Here is a 14,127-nt window from a genome sequence, read left to right on the forward strand (position 1 = left end):
CTCCGCCTCGCCACCTCCTGCGCCACGCTCGTCTCTTTTCTTCCTTCTCCTTTCTCTTCGCCCCTTTCTTCCCCTTTCTCTTCCGTTCATCTTTTCTTCCCTTGCTCGCGGGTTCTTTCATTCGTCGAACTTTCGAACATGTTCTTTCGTACGTACTTACGTGCATGTACGTACTATGCTCAACATTCGCTCTCGACTTCGATTTTTGCCTCCCTTCGTCACGCAATGCTACGATCGAATTAGCAAACGCGAAAATTTCGGCTAATAACCAAAATTCGAGCATCTTGTCTTTACGAGTTTGCGTAATATGTTACTGTATTTTTAGATACTTGGAAAGGAAACGTGAACTAATTTCTTCCGTTATGATATTCATGCTATGACCGATTCGAAGCTAATTTTCACCAAGTAAAGGTTTCGTATATTCTCTTATCAACCGTGGCCGTGCCGAATTTTAATACGCTAAACCTATTTTCTATAGCGTGCACGTACTTCTTCCAACGAGTTCCAGTGACTCATTCTACGCGGTTGAAGTTTCCGTGACGTCCGGAGCTATACGCCACTGGACGTAACGCACCGAAGTGACAGATTGTTAGCCGGGGGCAGGTCTGATAGTCTTCACCCCCGTGTTCATGCGGTTAGAGGTTTTTTTCACTCGCGATTTTACGTCGGTACGTTCCATGAATTTGATGGAGAGAAATTTGTCACCGTTCCACTCTTCTCTTGTCTGGCTGTTTCAACGGCAGGTGCACGGTTAGAGCAGCCTCCGGGCTCTTACAAAGGATTCTACGACAAAGTACATTAAGCACGGATAAATTTAAAAATAATCTTCAAGCACTTTGAGAAAGCACATGCTCTCTCACTCTGTTCGTAGCCGCGAATGATCAAATGATACCGAAACGAGATACAAACGACGCGAACGCACACGACGAAAGAAAGACTCGGTCGATCCACGAAACACGGATATAAAATAGTCTGTCCCGGTAATTAGCGGTCGTCAGAGAAGCTACAAGGCCTTTCACTGCGCAAGAAAAGAGGAGTTACCATCTCTTGATTACTAAATATCCATAACGATCCTCTCGGCTCTGATTAACCGGTACGTCGAGTCATCGGGACCACCTAAGCCCTCCTCAAGAACGAACGAACGAATCGTCCACGCTACCCTATCTCGACGAAACTTTCTATCATCTATTAATCGATACCATCTTTCTCAACACGTACGCAACGTACATGGACGCGCGAATCGCTTCGGATCTTCGTCGTTTCGAGTTAGACGCACGGAACTCGCGTAGCTAATCGTAGAATCGTACGTGACCGATCGTCGTTGGTGCTCGAGCGATTCGCGCGGTAAAACACCGTGAACGGAATCGTCCACGACACCGAGCACGTTGTCGCGTGTAACTCGCGCGTCGTCAGCCAGGCTGCACGTAGCAGCTCGTTCCTGATACGTGTCTGTCGATCGATTAGCCAGCGAACGTTTGTTATCCGGCGCGAACACCTAGCTACGGTTCGTTGACGGTCGTGGGAGACGCGTTAATTTACGGGGCAGTGAATGAGCCACTATGTGTGCGTAGGAAACTTCGCGAAACCGTGTAGCTTTTACGAGGATCGTGCAAGTCTTCCTTCGCCTCTGTCTGCGTACCTCGTTACAAAATGGTACGTGTGTATTACGGTGAACTAATCCGCGAATAGTTAGAGCAGAATCTTTTGTTTGCACACGTTGGGAGTGATTTGGTATTCCTGCCTGATGAATGAGTGATCTGATATTGTACACACGTGTGGTTCGCGTGATTTCGTGAGAGTGGTAATTACGGTTACCGTAGAATTAGACGTGGCGTCGGAACGGCAACGATCATTGAAGATTGTTCTCTATAAAATTATGAAACTGAATAGGTTTCTACTTTTTTCTTCCTTTTTCTTTTTTTTTTTTTTTGTTCTTTTTTTTCATGATTCTCCACGACGTGTCATTTCGTTTTGATAATGAATCAAGGCGGATAGAACAGTAGATGAAACCCGGAAGCGGGTTCCCCGGCTAACGAATGAACAACGCGTACTATTATTCGACTCTAATTGATGACGGTTCACGGGCTGTTTCGTATTGACGGTCATCGATAATCCCTAATGATTCGAATGTTGCCGGCACCGCTGAGGGGCACGAAATCGAACACCGACAGACCCGTGGCTCTTTCAGGAATACAAACACCCGGTAAACGGATTGATAGAATGGTTATCACTCAAACGCATATCGTCGATTCATCGATAAACTTCCGATCTCTGCTCCAAATAACGTTCCACTTACTACGACTTGTTATTTTCTTCCTCGTAGTCTTTCGTTCTTACGATCGAACCGTTCCCAACAATGCGCTCTAATAAACGATTCAACCGTCGACATGCCCGCGAATAATTTATCGAAACAGTACACGTTGGATTACGTAGGATCGCATAGGTCGTTGAATTTCCCTTCGCTCGGAGCGCATTGAAATTGCAACTATGATCTCTCATAGACAAACACAGCGTATCTATCTGTGTGGAAAAAGTGGAGACTTTACGAGCGTGCCAGTCGGCAACAAAGCGTAGAATTCGCAGGCAAAAAATGAATCGAAACGCGATCGGCTAGGACAGCGACTGTACGACTTGGCTTGCAAGTTCTGTAGTCACGGTGGCCCTGATACGCGCGGCGAAGCGACGCGTCACAAAGATGGTTAGTCCTGACTTGAAGATCCTTAAGGCGAATCGTACACGGCGGTTTCGATCGTTCCTTCCTTTTTCCTCCACCTCTTTCTTGTTCTTCGCTTTCTCCCCCTTCATCTTCTTCGTCCTCTTTGTCCTCTTCTTCTTCTTCATCTTCTTCTTCTTCTTCTTCTTCTTCTTCTTTCTCTCACGGTTGAAAAAGAAAGCTCGAAGTACAAACGCACCCGCGCTCCGATGATTAACAACCGGTACCGGCGCATATCTCCGGGGCCCGGACGGTGCTGGCTAATCGATTAATATACGATATCGAGCGCGCGCGTCCCACGGCCATTGTTTGTTGTTAATTACACTGATACATCTATTCGAGAGAGAAGATCGCCGTGCTCGCCGCGTATTCGCCGCCACGACCGCCCGTCGTCCGGCATTCTCCAAGCCCGACAGGATTTGAATCTAACTTTTGACACGTATCAAGCGGCGTCTCTTTTCTCTTCAACTTTCTCTTTCTCTTTTCGTAGTTACTCTTTCGAGAACGAGCAAGGAGGAAGGAGAAAAAAAAGAAGAGGAGTGGTATATTGAATCGAGAGTATCGTACATCATCCATCGTTACGAGTTATCCCGCTGTCATTGTGTTTGTTACGCTAATCGCGTGTCAGAAGATGCGATACTAGTTTTGACAGGATTATTTCGAGGATGCGATAATCTCTCCGGTTATCGCAATGAATATTCGCGTATATGCTATACATATAAATATATATTCTCGACCGAAGCCTTCGAAACAAAGTTGAGTGGAAAGTAAGAGGAATCGTTGGTCTCGTTGGAACGTTTTCAAACGCAGCGACGCCAGGTGATGGATCGCTCGAAAATACAGTTACGTCCCGCGAAAGCGAAGCCAGACGACTTCCGGGGACGCGTGTCGTGGGTCAGGCACACTCGTTCGAATTCCGTTTCACTTTTCAGCCGGGGTTAACAGCTAAATCGACGGCTAATTGCCAGGAAACCCGATGAGAGCACGAAGATGAGGACGAGGATGAAGGTGGTTCGATGATGCGTGGCTTATGCGGCGTGGTGTCGCGTTAATTACCGAGCGTTAGGCCAGGCTCCTCCCTCTTTGCACGCGGCTAGATGGATGGATTGCTTAATACTTGTCACGCCTCGCTAATTAACATTCAGTCATCTCCCTCTCGGAAGTCCCTCTTCCCTCCTCCTCCCGCTCTTCCCTGCCCCGCCGCTGTCGAAAGAGGCGAAGCAAGCCGCGGCCACGACACCAGGTGGAAAGTCGTTTAATATTTATCGACTATCGCGTGCGACCCCGTTGGCACCTTCAGGGCCCAGGACGACCGGCCACGATGAATTAGAATTCGTGATGGCGCACCGCGGTTCGCGGGAAATATTAGAATACGACGCCGCTACTAACGGACAAACGATTACTACTCATCCAAACGAAACTCCGTCTTCGAGTACATTGTGCTCGTTTTTTTTTTTTTTTTTTTTTGCTTTCGCATACGGTCGATGAACCTCTCTTTTGGAAAATCGTTTTTAACCTGGTTTTATTATATCTGGATATAGCCTCGTTAGCGCTGTACCAAGGAACTGTACATCATAGTTATTGAAAATAAATAGAAGCGGACAGATGTTATTTGCCTGGTATAATATTAACTTTTCAATCAATCGAAAATTCATGGTCTTCCTATTTCAGAAGATTGCTTTGAAAATAGCTAAGAAAAATGATTACTATTCCAAGCTGAAGACAATAATAATAAATGTTTGCTACGATAGATTTATGAACGTAAGTGATTAAATAATCAGTGGAAGGAGCCGTAAATCTTATTAAGGAAATGTTATGTTATAGGAAAATGATTCAAGTGAATGGTATTCACAGTCGCTCTCGTCCTGTGCCATCGACGACAGGTTCGACGGAATACCAGATGCAGAATGTTTTGTCCCGTTGAATCTAATCTGTACTTTCGATCGCGTTGCCAGCCGGAGGACCCTGTCCGTCTCCATTATTATACGTCCCTTACGTGGATGACTGGCTGCGAGATAATATTTTACAAGAGTCCCAAGATTCAACTAAACTGTGTACAATACTCGTCGAACCCTCGGAACCTGGCATTTCACATTTTCGAGTATCGAGTGTCTTTAAAATAGAAATTCTCAAAACTTTGACTTATTAAAAATCTTCTGTGGTGGATGGTGAGACGTTGAATAAAATAATAACGAGATGAGTTAATTCAATTAACTATATTTACAGATATTTTAAAATTTAGAATACAAAGTTAATCGCAAGCGTTGCTCGCTTGATCATATTCGTTATAAGATTGCACGATACTGCGGTACTGATACTAATTGTTATGCTGATTCGTTAGACTGATTCGTTATATTTAATCCCCCGACTGACTGACTTCTGGAGAACATGATCGTCTATTTATACTGGTCGAGGGGGGTATCGGAAGGTTTGAACTTGTCACCGGTTGTAGGTTGCACGCAGCAGCGAGATTGCTTTGTCCAGAGTACAGAGTACGTCGTACAGTGTTAATCCTCTGTGGCAAAACAACTGTGTGAGGCATTTTCGTATCGATACGTCCTAAGACGCATATACCGTTACACTTCCTTTTTACGTTTAATCTTAACCTTAGCGTTCTTATCTGAGATTTCCGACTGTAAGTCGTATTTTTTAATTGAGAATTTTATCAGCAATAATCGTAAAAATGTGATACGTTTGTTTGATATTCGAATTAAACGAAATAAAATTCTCGTAGTTCCTATCCCTAGAAAACGTTTGACGCGTTTCGGTGGGTGATCTACGATCGATCGTATACATACGTCACCGCGCTGTGGCATCTAATGAGGCTATTAACACGCGCTGCACCACCAAAGGAACTTCGTCGAGCGTTTATGACATCCGATGACCTACCTAGCGGCTTCTATGAGAACCTCGCGATCGCCTTGAGTGAGACATTTACAAGCTTCAGGCTAGGTCGATCTCGTCGGCCTAGCATCTGTCGTCTGTATATACGTGTCGTTGAAACTTTTGCGTAGTTTTCCAGCCGTGTAACATTCGTTTCGACGATTCCGGATTTGCAATTAAATCGGTGCGCTCCGATTCCGCGAATCGCGTGAATATTTCACGAGCCTTTGAAACTGTAAACGCATTAACCATGTAACGCTGGATCCTTGATCGTAATCTTCGCATTGTATTCTAAAAAAGGCCGTTTAAGTAAACAGCTGAACCTTGTATCGAAAATTCCTGCTATTCAAATAACGGGTAAAATTTGATTATAATTCCATCGCACGAAGCGCCGAATGAAGATATTACGTGGTAATCGATGTAATACTTGGGCGCGCGATCGTTAAAGCGCAAATTGCGAGCAATCCCGTTCGAAATTACTTAACGGAGAAGACAGAGGAGTGTAGTCGAAGGCCTTTATTAGTGCGAACGATGCTTCGCTTAGAATCGAGCAATCCTGGCAAACGCGTGTATGCAAATTGAAAAAGATAATGACCGTGGTCGTGAACGAGCGCCAGCGCAATCGTGCTCTCGAGTGTCGTTTCGATCATCTGACGATTATAGCGAAGTTATTACACGAACGGAGGGGATCACGGTCGTTTTCAAATTGTCGTGAATAAACGATACGAATGACTGCGTGATGATAGCTCGGAGGCAAGAATGCGAATGCAGCTATAAGAGCTGCTTTAGGTTCCTCCGCGTTTATTCTTTGGAAATTTCGCGTTGTTTAGTCTCTCGTGATAGACCGTTGTTTAATAGCGAAGAATACGGCGCATACCTGAAACGTAACGTTCCTTAAACATTCCTTCGATCGAACGATTCCTCTGATTTTGATTTTGCTTTGGTGTTACAGACTCGTGCGAGCAGCCGGTTGCGGATCGACCTTACGGTGAGTGACTCATAATCTCTTTTACAAGTTTGCGACACTGTCTGCTATATACTTAGGTTTCTCAAAGGAGAAAAACCAAATTTATCGCGGAACCACTTTTAAAGCAGAACCTTCCGTGGAGGAAAGAAATTGCTACTTCCTATTACGTCTCTATTGAGCGGACCGAACCAGAGAGTGTTGCCGTTTCGTACGGCGAGTTGCGAAAACCGCGCGCCCGCGATGTAACGCCTCCAGTCTCCTTCCACCTACCTAGCTTGGTTTCCCTTTTTCTCTTTATTACCTGGAAACCGCGGCGTGGTTTATGCAAACGCGTAAATTAGATCGGATTCCTGGAACGACCGTTTCTGATAGAAAGTACGACCTGCCAGGCGATTTATTTTACGTGCTGCCGCCTGTGACAATCGATCGTCGCATTGCTCGAATCGAACCACTTAAATTCGTAGCTTCGAACGGAAAATAAGGAATTAGAAAAATGACAAACGTTTGATACGTCTGGCACCGAAGAAAGACATCTTGATAATACGATATAAAAAGTAGAAAAAAATGCATCGTTTGGGGTGGCAGGTTCCTCGAAAATTTGAAGCTGTCCGATTCGATTCGATTCAAAGCGAAGCTCGTTCGGGGTGTTAGTTTCCCTGAGGTACGCCACCTTCTTGTTGACATCAAGCCGGCGACGTTAGAGGGAGGTAAAAAGTCGCGTTGCATCCGGTCGCCTGTCCTCTATGCCACAAGTCGTAAAATTCAGCGTTATGCGATTCGGGGCCTGTGTTTTGTCCCTCTTTCGAGATTATGATTACCCCGGCAGCCACCGTGGCTAATATCACGCAATAAGCATGGCTGCGGACGAGAGAGCCGTCTCTCTTTTCTTCTTCTTCTTCCACCGCCACCACCTCCTCCTCTTCTTTTTCAGCTTCCTCCCTTGGTTTCGTCCCGTTCTGCCTCCTTTCCGCAGGTATATAATATGTGCCACCAAACTCGACTCGGTGTAAACGGGTATCCGGTGGAAATGCATGGTCGCTACGGGACGCGGGGCAAGGGAGCGAAGAAGAGGAAGAAAAAGAGAAAGAAAAAGAAGGGAGAGGTCCATCAAACGAGCCGCAGGACCCTGCGAGGTCATCCTAACTTTCCTGGAGCGACTTCATCTTCACGGTCTATTCCGAGTTCGAGGACTCTGCTGGAATTTCAGCAGCCTCCTACTTCTTCCACCGGTATCGCGGCTCGCGGCTATAATTTTTATTATGCGCTTTATTCCTCCGGTTTCAACGACGCGGGCCCACTGGAATATTTATAGGTCGATAGGGTTTTACTCGTGTCTTATCTCGAAGACCGTAAACGAAGGGGTCGACGATGCTAATGTAACAAACTTCGCTGATCGCGGAACAGCTACGTTGATATGCAATTTTCGTAAACGCCTATTAAAATGTGTAATCACCTCGGTGATGCTCGTTCTGCATCTCTCGAGGATCAATTAAACGTTTATGAAATCTTCAAGCCGATGATGTCCGGGTAAAAAGACATTAACCAACCATGAAGACGGAATCGTTGGGAAAGAGTCGAGTGAGCCGACGCGAAATTTATCAGCCACTAAAACGTCGTTTCGAGTTTAGGTCCCGTAGTTAGGGTGGAAGAAGAGACTCGAGTCAATCGTACGATGACGAAGCACGTGGTAAAACATTTTTCGAGTGCGCCAAGGGGTGGCGACGATTTTCGACGCGGCAGGATCAACAGGTCCTGGTTATGAGAGTGTAAAGCGTTTTGAATCCAACCCCTCGAGGGGTATGATTCCTCCGCGCGAATCTCGTCGTACAAAAGGGACGAATCTCGTCCGCGGGGGGTCTACCATCGCCCTCCTTCTTCATCGTCCAGCGCTTTCCTTTTCTGCGTCACGTCACACATGGACGTCGGCACGTCGTGTCCTGGGGGTGGCCTACGACCCCAGCCACGGGGGTGGCTGACAGCCGATTAGGACAAGATGGGAGAGCCCCCACGGAAAACTTAAAATAACATCGCTCGATCATCCGGGTGTCTTCGCCGACAGCCAACCAAGCTACTCTTGTATTCAGCTTGTTCCCTCTACATCGTCCTTCGTTTACGTTCCCCGCGACCTCCTCAGCGGGTAGCTTGGGAATCGAGGTCGCGTTACCAGCGATCTGTCTTTAGGACGACCCCGTTCGCGATTGGCCCTTCCTACGTGTTGCTGCGTTTCCTATGCTGGACGTGCATCGGTTATTAATCGTTCTTTCATAGTACAGGAAACACAAGAGGTCAATTTTATAACCTTGAGAAAGTATCGAAATTACATTAACCTCTTTTAATCCAATGTCATTAGAACGTACGTTAATAGTAACGTGAGCAATACCAAATCCTCGAGTGTTTAACGATAGAGAAATCACTTCCACTTACTGTTTGACTATTCAAGATTATCAAATCTTAAGGTGTCAACCTTAAACGTCCTACTATAGCATAGAACGAACGCTATGAAAGGTCTCGCGGAACTTGCGTCTTTCCATTTCCTTGAATTCGAATGGAAAAACTCGACGAGTCGAAGTTGAGCACCTCTTCGATGCTCATTACAGTGTGTCCCGCCCCCGGCTGGGGTAATCAGGGTGTGCGGGGGAGTGAGAGGGCGGGGGCTGTGGGTGACCTCGCCCGGGGCCTCTACTCTTCTCCTCGTCGTTCTCCTCTCTTCATTCCACCTTAGGCTCGGTGGCTGACTACCTTCCTGCTCGTCTCGTTCTCTCCTTCCGTCTGACGCTCGAGTCGTCTTCTTCGTTCGACGCTTTCGACTACCTGCGAAGGTGACGGGGCACCAGCCGACTCTCCCGGTTCATTCGAAATCGCGACCTTGTCGGTGCTTTGCATTCGCCGTGCATCCCGCAACCAACGTCGACCACCCTCTTGCTCCCTCCGTCTCCTTTCGTTCTCTTCCCTTCCGTCCGCGTTACTCACCCATCGGTAATTGGCGGAAGTTGTATGCGGGCGTGAGGCGCGTCAAACCGTTGGAATGTCGCTTGACGGTTTAATCTGCTCTGACGTTTTAATTTTCCAACGAAAAGAATATACAATGTTTGGAGATAGGAAAATCAAGATCAGATTAAAAGCCTACAGGGTGTAATCTACTTTTCGTAGATCAAGAGGTAACTTGAATAGCTTTCGACGAAAAGATCACGGAATTTTCTCAAAAATTAAAATTTGGCTAGTAGAAGAATATCGCGTGATAGTTTAACGCTGACTGAAAAATTTCATGAAATCCATTGTCGATCGTCGAACAATACGAACGCTGTCGGTTAACCCCGAGCGCACGGTGAACGAGCTTTAATGCGCCGGTATGGCTCCAGAGAATTGGTATTTTCAAGATAGGGAGGCCAATCAGTGCCGAGAAAGAGAGAGCCACCGGCTATTTGGCCGCGAATAATAATGATTACGGGCGGCACTCTCGAAGCAGGAAATGGCGTTGCCAGATGGTAGGGGGTAGAAGGTGAAATTTCGTTGGTGGTGAACTACGGTTACGTTCCCTTCGATTCTTACGCAATTGGATGGACAGGGGAAAACGAGCTCGTGAAAAGAATCCGGATTTCGTGCAAAAGATCGAGCATCCATCGTTTTACCGAGAATTTCCTTACCGAAACCGGATTTATCCACCATTTTCATTTATCTTTCTTATTTAAAACGGAATTCCCGACGAAACTCAAAGATTGTACGTACGCAAACGCATCTCTTCGGTGAGGATTTTACTGCTTCCACGAAGGCCGGTTCCGCGAATAGACAGACCAAACTGGCCAGTTGAAATTACTCGAATTTTATATGCACGTTACGCGATCGTTTCCAGGAAACTTTTTATACCCAGCGTTGCGTACGATCGTGCCGTACGTCCGTGGAGCGATGTACACACTTTTCTCCGTTACGTATCGGAATGTGCTGTGGCGATCGCTTGTTTATCCCGTTAGCGGGCTCTTTCTTTCCTCGACCAACGCACACCGACCCCGGCTTCAACTCGTTTGATAGGCGACGGGCAAGAAAAACGCGGTCGACGTGTCGTCCAAGGGAACGTCTGCGAATCCTTTGACTATTCCGGGATGCTCGACCGGGTTCGACTGGTCTGCCGGTAGTCGTTCAATCGTCCATGGTCGTCGAAACGTTCTTTACGAGGTCCAAGTGTAGCGACAAATAAGAATTCCAACATCGGGTCGTTGCAAAAACCCTATTTACGTTCCACCGAATTCAGGGATGTGTAATTATCCGTAGATCGTAATATCGGGAAAGATAAGCATCTTCTCGATACGCTAATGTAAAGAGCATCGAATGGCGTTAAAGCTCCTCTTAGGATAAAAAAGCTTTCGAAAAGATTGCCTCTTGTTAACACTCGCGCGGAAATGAGAAACGTCTGTGTTCGTCTTATCCGCAGGATCTCGGCTAACAGACCCAATAGTCATGTTCACCTTCGTCACCTGACGTCAAAAGCGGATCGGAACTACCTGGTGTACCCCAAAATCTTCGGGAGTCTGGTCATTTTAGTAGCCGAGCTGGTAGTTCTGTCTGCTTGTTTCTGGACTCCGGAAGGGACCGTGTACCATTCGAAGGTAGAGAAAGAGATTCCTCATATTCTACGTAAATTCATAGCTTCCTCCGATCATGCTACGACGCGGTATCGGTTCACATCTAACAGTCACCGTTTATATCGAAAGAAAGACATAAAACCACGAAGACGAACACAGAAAGTATGCTTACAGCTTTCTACGAATTTTTATGAACTTTTCGTTGCACAAACGAAATTTTTGCCGTGTTTGAATTCTATTGTATATTCGCCTGGACCGACAGTAGCTTGTTAATATTGAAAGGCAGCAACGAAAAATGCAAAGGTTTAGATCAGAATTCCTTCTCCGCGTGGCGTTTTTCAACAACCGATACCTTCTCGAAGATTGGCGATGCGATCTGCTCGCCACTAAAGGAACACTGAATCCGGATTCATGAATGAACTATGCGAGGAGAGGCGAGCAACGAACCGACAGGAGGACTATTATTTAGCATAGCCACTTTTTCTGCCGGCCATCCTGCTCGCGTCGGCGTTGTCTTTGTATCGGGACGAACGACGATGACGATGCACGCCGGAGCCCGAGTGCAGACTATCTGGAGCAGGTTCGCTTCTCGACCAGATCTCCCAACGTAACTAATGGACGCCCCTCTTTTCCGCTGGCACGCTTTATTATTGTTATTGGACCTTACCGCGCCACGGACTTCTGAATGTTCATCTAATTAAATTGGACGAGTTGGAACGGACGCTTATGCGGGTGAATTCTCGGAAGAATATTCTAATTTTACGAGACGACCGGGCAACTCATGATTTGACGCCATTCTGGGAATGGAGTCGATATTTTCGACTCGTAATTACGAAATTTATCTTAATGCTCGGGCGACAAATTGTTCATATGCGAAGTTTCAAACAATTAGGGGATCGTTTTTCAACAACTGTGAATTTTACACCCATTTCTTGCACGTATACCTTCTTATAATTATTTTCAAGAAAATTGTTATTACGATATCACGATAATTAACCAGGCATCTATGACTTTTTGTCTTCTGTTCGCTTGGTTATTGCGATAGAGCCATTCGCAGCAACAATCTTCTAATTATTTCGAACAGCCTTTCCACTTAATCAAGCGCTAACTAAAACTTCGTTCCTAGAAACGAAATATAATAGCATTCCCGATTAAAGTTTCGTAACATCTATCAAGATTGTGAAATAAAGCTAAATAAATCTCCAAGATTCTGGACGGAAGCTCGACTAAACACGCTCGGTACTCTCAATTTTACGTTGCTCTAAATTAAAACCCTTGGACACGTATCGTCCGTAGAGCAAGCTCCATCGATCTTGGCCGAAGAAGGCCAACCATTGGATCGACAGTCGATTCGAGGCACGGGGTTTCCTATCGAGGTCCGACGCGATCCGGTCACGCAGTTCCACGGTGGTTCATCGTAGCTGGGCTCCCCTCGCGTGGACCTCGTACAGCGAGGCTAATCGACCACTAATAAAAGGCGGGCCGAGTGTGAGCGGCCAGGAGCTGGCCAGCGGCAATCAAACGAACAATGACACCGTCGCGAGAGCTCTTCGCGCGTCTTGCCACGGTGGACATTGTGCGTGGGATTGGCCGCCGGTTTCTTCTTCCTCTTCTCTCCCGGGCTATCAGGTGGTACGAGTCGAAAGAAGAAGAACGAAAAGCGAAGAAGCGGTCCACGAATAGCATCGTTGTACTTGTAACGCGCGAAGGTCGTTAGACGGGAGAGAACGGGGCTGAGATGCAACGGACTCGCGTCAAAAGTCGCGCTCTCGCTGGTTTTGGCCCCTTATTGCCAGCCGTGTTTACGACCCTGTGACGCTGCAAGCGCCATCAAAAAGGGGAACCCAGGGGCCGCTTCTCCGGTCCACGCGCGTAGAGCCGCTCGTAGATCCTTCGTTCTTCCGTTTTGATGGATTTTTCTCTCTCTTTCTCCTGGCTTGTTCTGCCTTGTCCAGCTTATTCGCCGCGGCTTTTTTGCCAGCGGCCTCTTTTGACTCCGTATCGGACGGAGCTGCTCGAAATGGAGCCGCTGGCGCACAGGGCAATTACAACAGCGAGGGAACCGCGCCGCGCTCGCTTCGCTCCAGAGCGTAAGGAAACGTGCAGTGGACACTTCGTGGAATCGAATCGAATATAAGCAAAACCGCGGGGAGAAAGTCAAGGAAATCTTTTATGGAAATCACGTGTAAGATCGTAGGATCGCTTAGTTAGTAGGTTAACTCGATTTACCGGATCGGAATATAAGAAAGCATTAACGTCGAACGATTAACGCCGGCAGCGATTGTTTCGCCGCGATTTATGTATCCACCAAGCCCGTGCTCGTGCACCAGCGTTCGCACTTGCCACGACCGAGTTCATGAACATAAATTACGAGTCGAAAGGGGGCTGCCGCTTTGGTCGTACAGTCGAGGCGTGTTGCGGTTTTCGGCCGATCCGATCTTGAACCGCAGAAGGGACGATTACCGGGCTCGGTCATCCGGCAAACGACTATTAATGATATTTCGTGTCGGATCTGCATGCTTCGACCCCGGCAAAGGGAGCCGACCGTGCCGAACTTAACGTGTTTTACCGGAGAATACGTTTAAATGTACCGCGCCTCGCCAGATGAGCCAGAAACCCGGGGGAGAGAAAGGCTCGCGCGGTTCTGTCTTGATATAACGCGGTAATAATGCAATAGACGATCGAACAGAGTCTCATCGAGCCCCTTTCCCTCGCCACCTCGCTCCGATCTCACGGGGAGCTGTCGCTCCACCTCCGCGCGGATACTAAGCCTCCGATCTGCCGACTATTTATTGGCTCAGGGATTCTCAAACTCCACTGTCTAATAGAGAAGATATATCGATCATCGTTGCTTGCTGTTTCCATTGTGAATTAAGAAATTTTGGAAAGCGGATACGACGTTAATATTTGCGAATCGAGAAAGAAGATAAAAGAAAGATGAAAATATGATATACTTTTATGATATACTTTTATCGTTCGTTGTGAAT

The 14,127-nt window shown here is 46.9% G+C and overlaps 1 protein-coding gene across 3 annotated transcripts in view; it reads left to right on the top strand.

Annotated features, from left to right (window-relative positions):
- Positions 1–14,127, top strand: part of LOC126914021 (POU domain, class 2, transcription factor 2-like) — a 123,237-nt gene that overhangs the window by 20,745 nt on the left and 88,365 nt on the right. For 2 of the 3 annotated variants that reach the window (XM_050717430.1, XM_050717432.1), the window contains exon 2: positions 6,549–6,584. The exons of the other annotated variant lie outside the window; for it this stretch is intronic. In XM_050717430.1, coding sequence (XP_050573387.1) covers positions 6,549–6,584 — 36 coding nt within the window. The remainder of the gene's footprint in view (positions 1–6,548; positions 6,585–14,127) is intronic. 3 annotated transcript variants of the gene reach the window in all.

Source organism: Bombus affinis, chromosome 3 (assembly GCF_024516045.1).
Source record: "Bombus affinis isolate iyBomAffi1 chromosome 3, iyBomAffi1.2, whole genome shotgun sequence".
Classification (NCBI taxonomy): Eukaryota; Metazoa; Arthropoda; class Insecta; order Hymenoptera; family Apidae; genus Bombus; species Bombus affinis.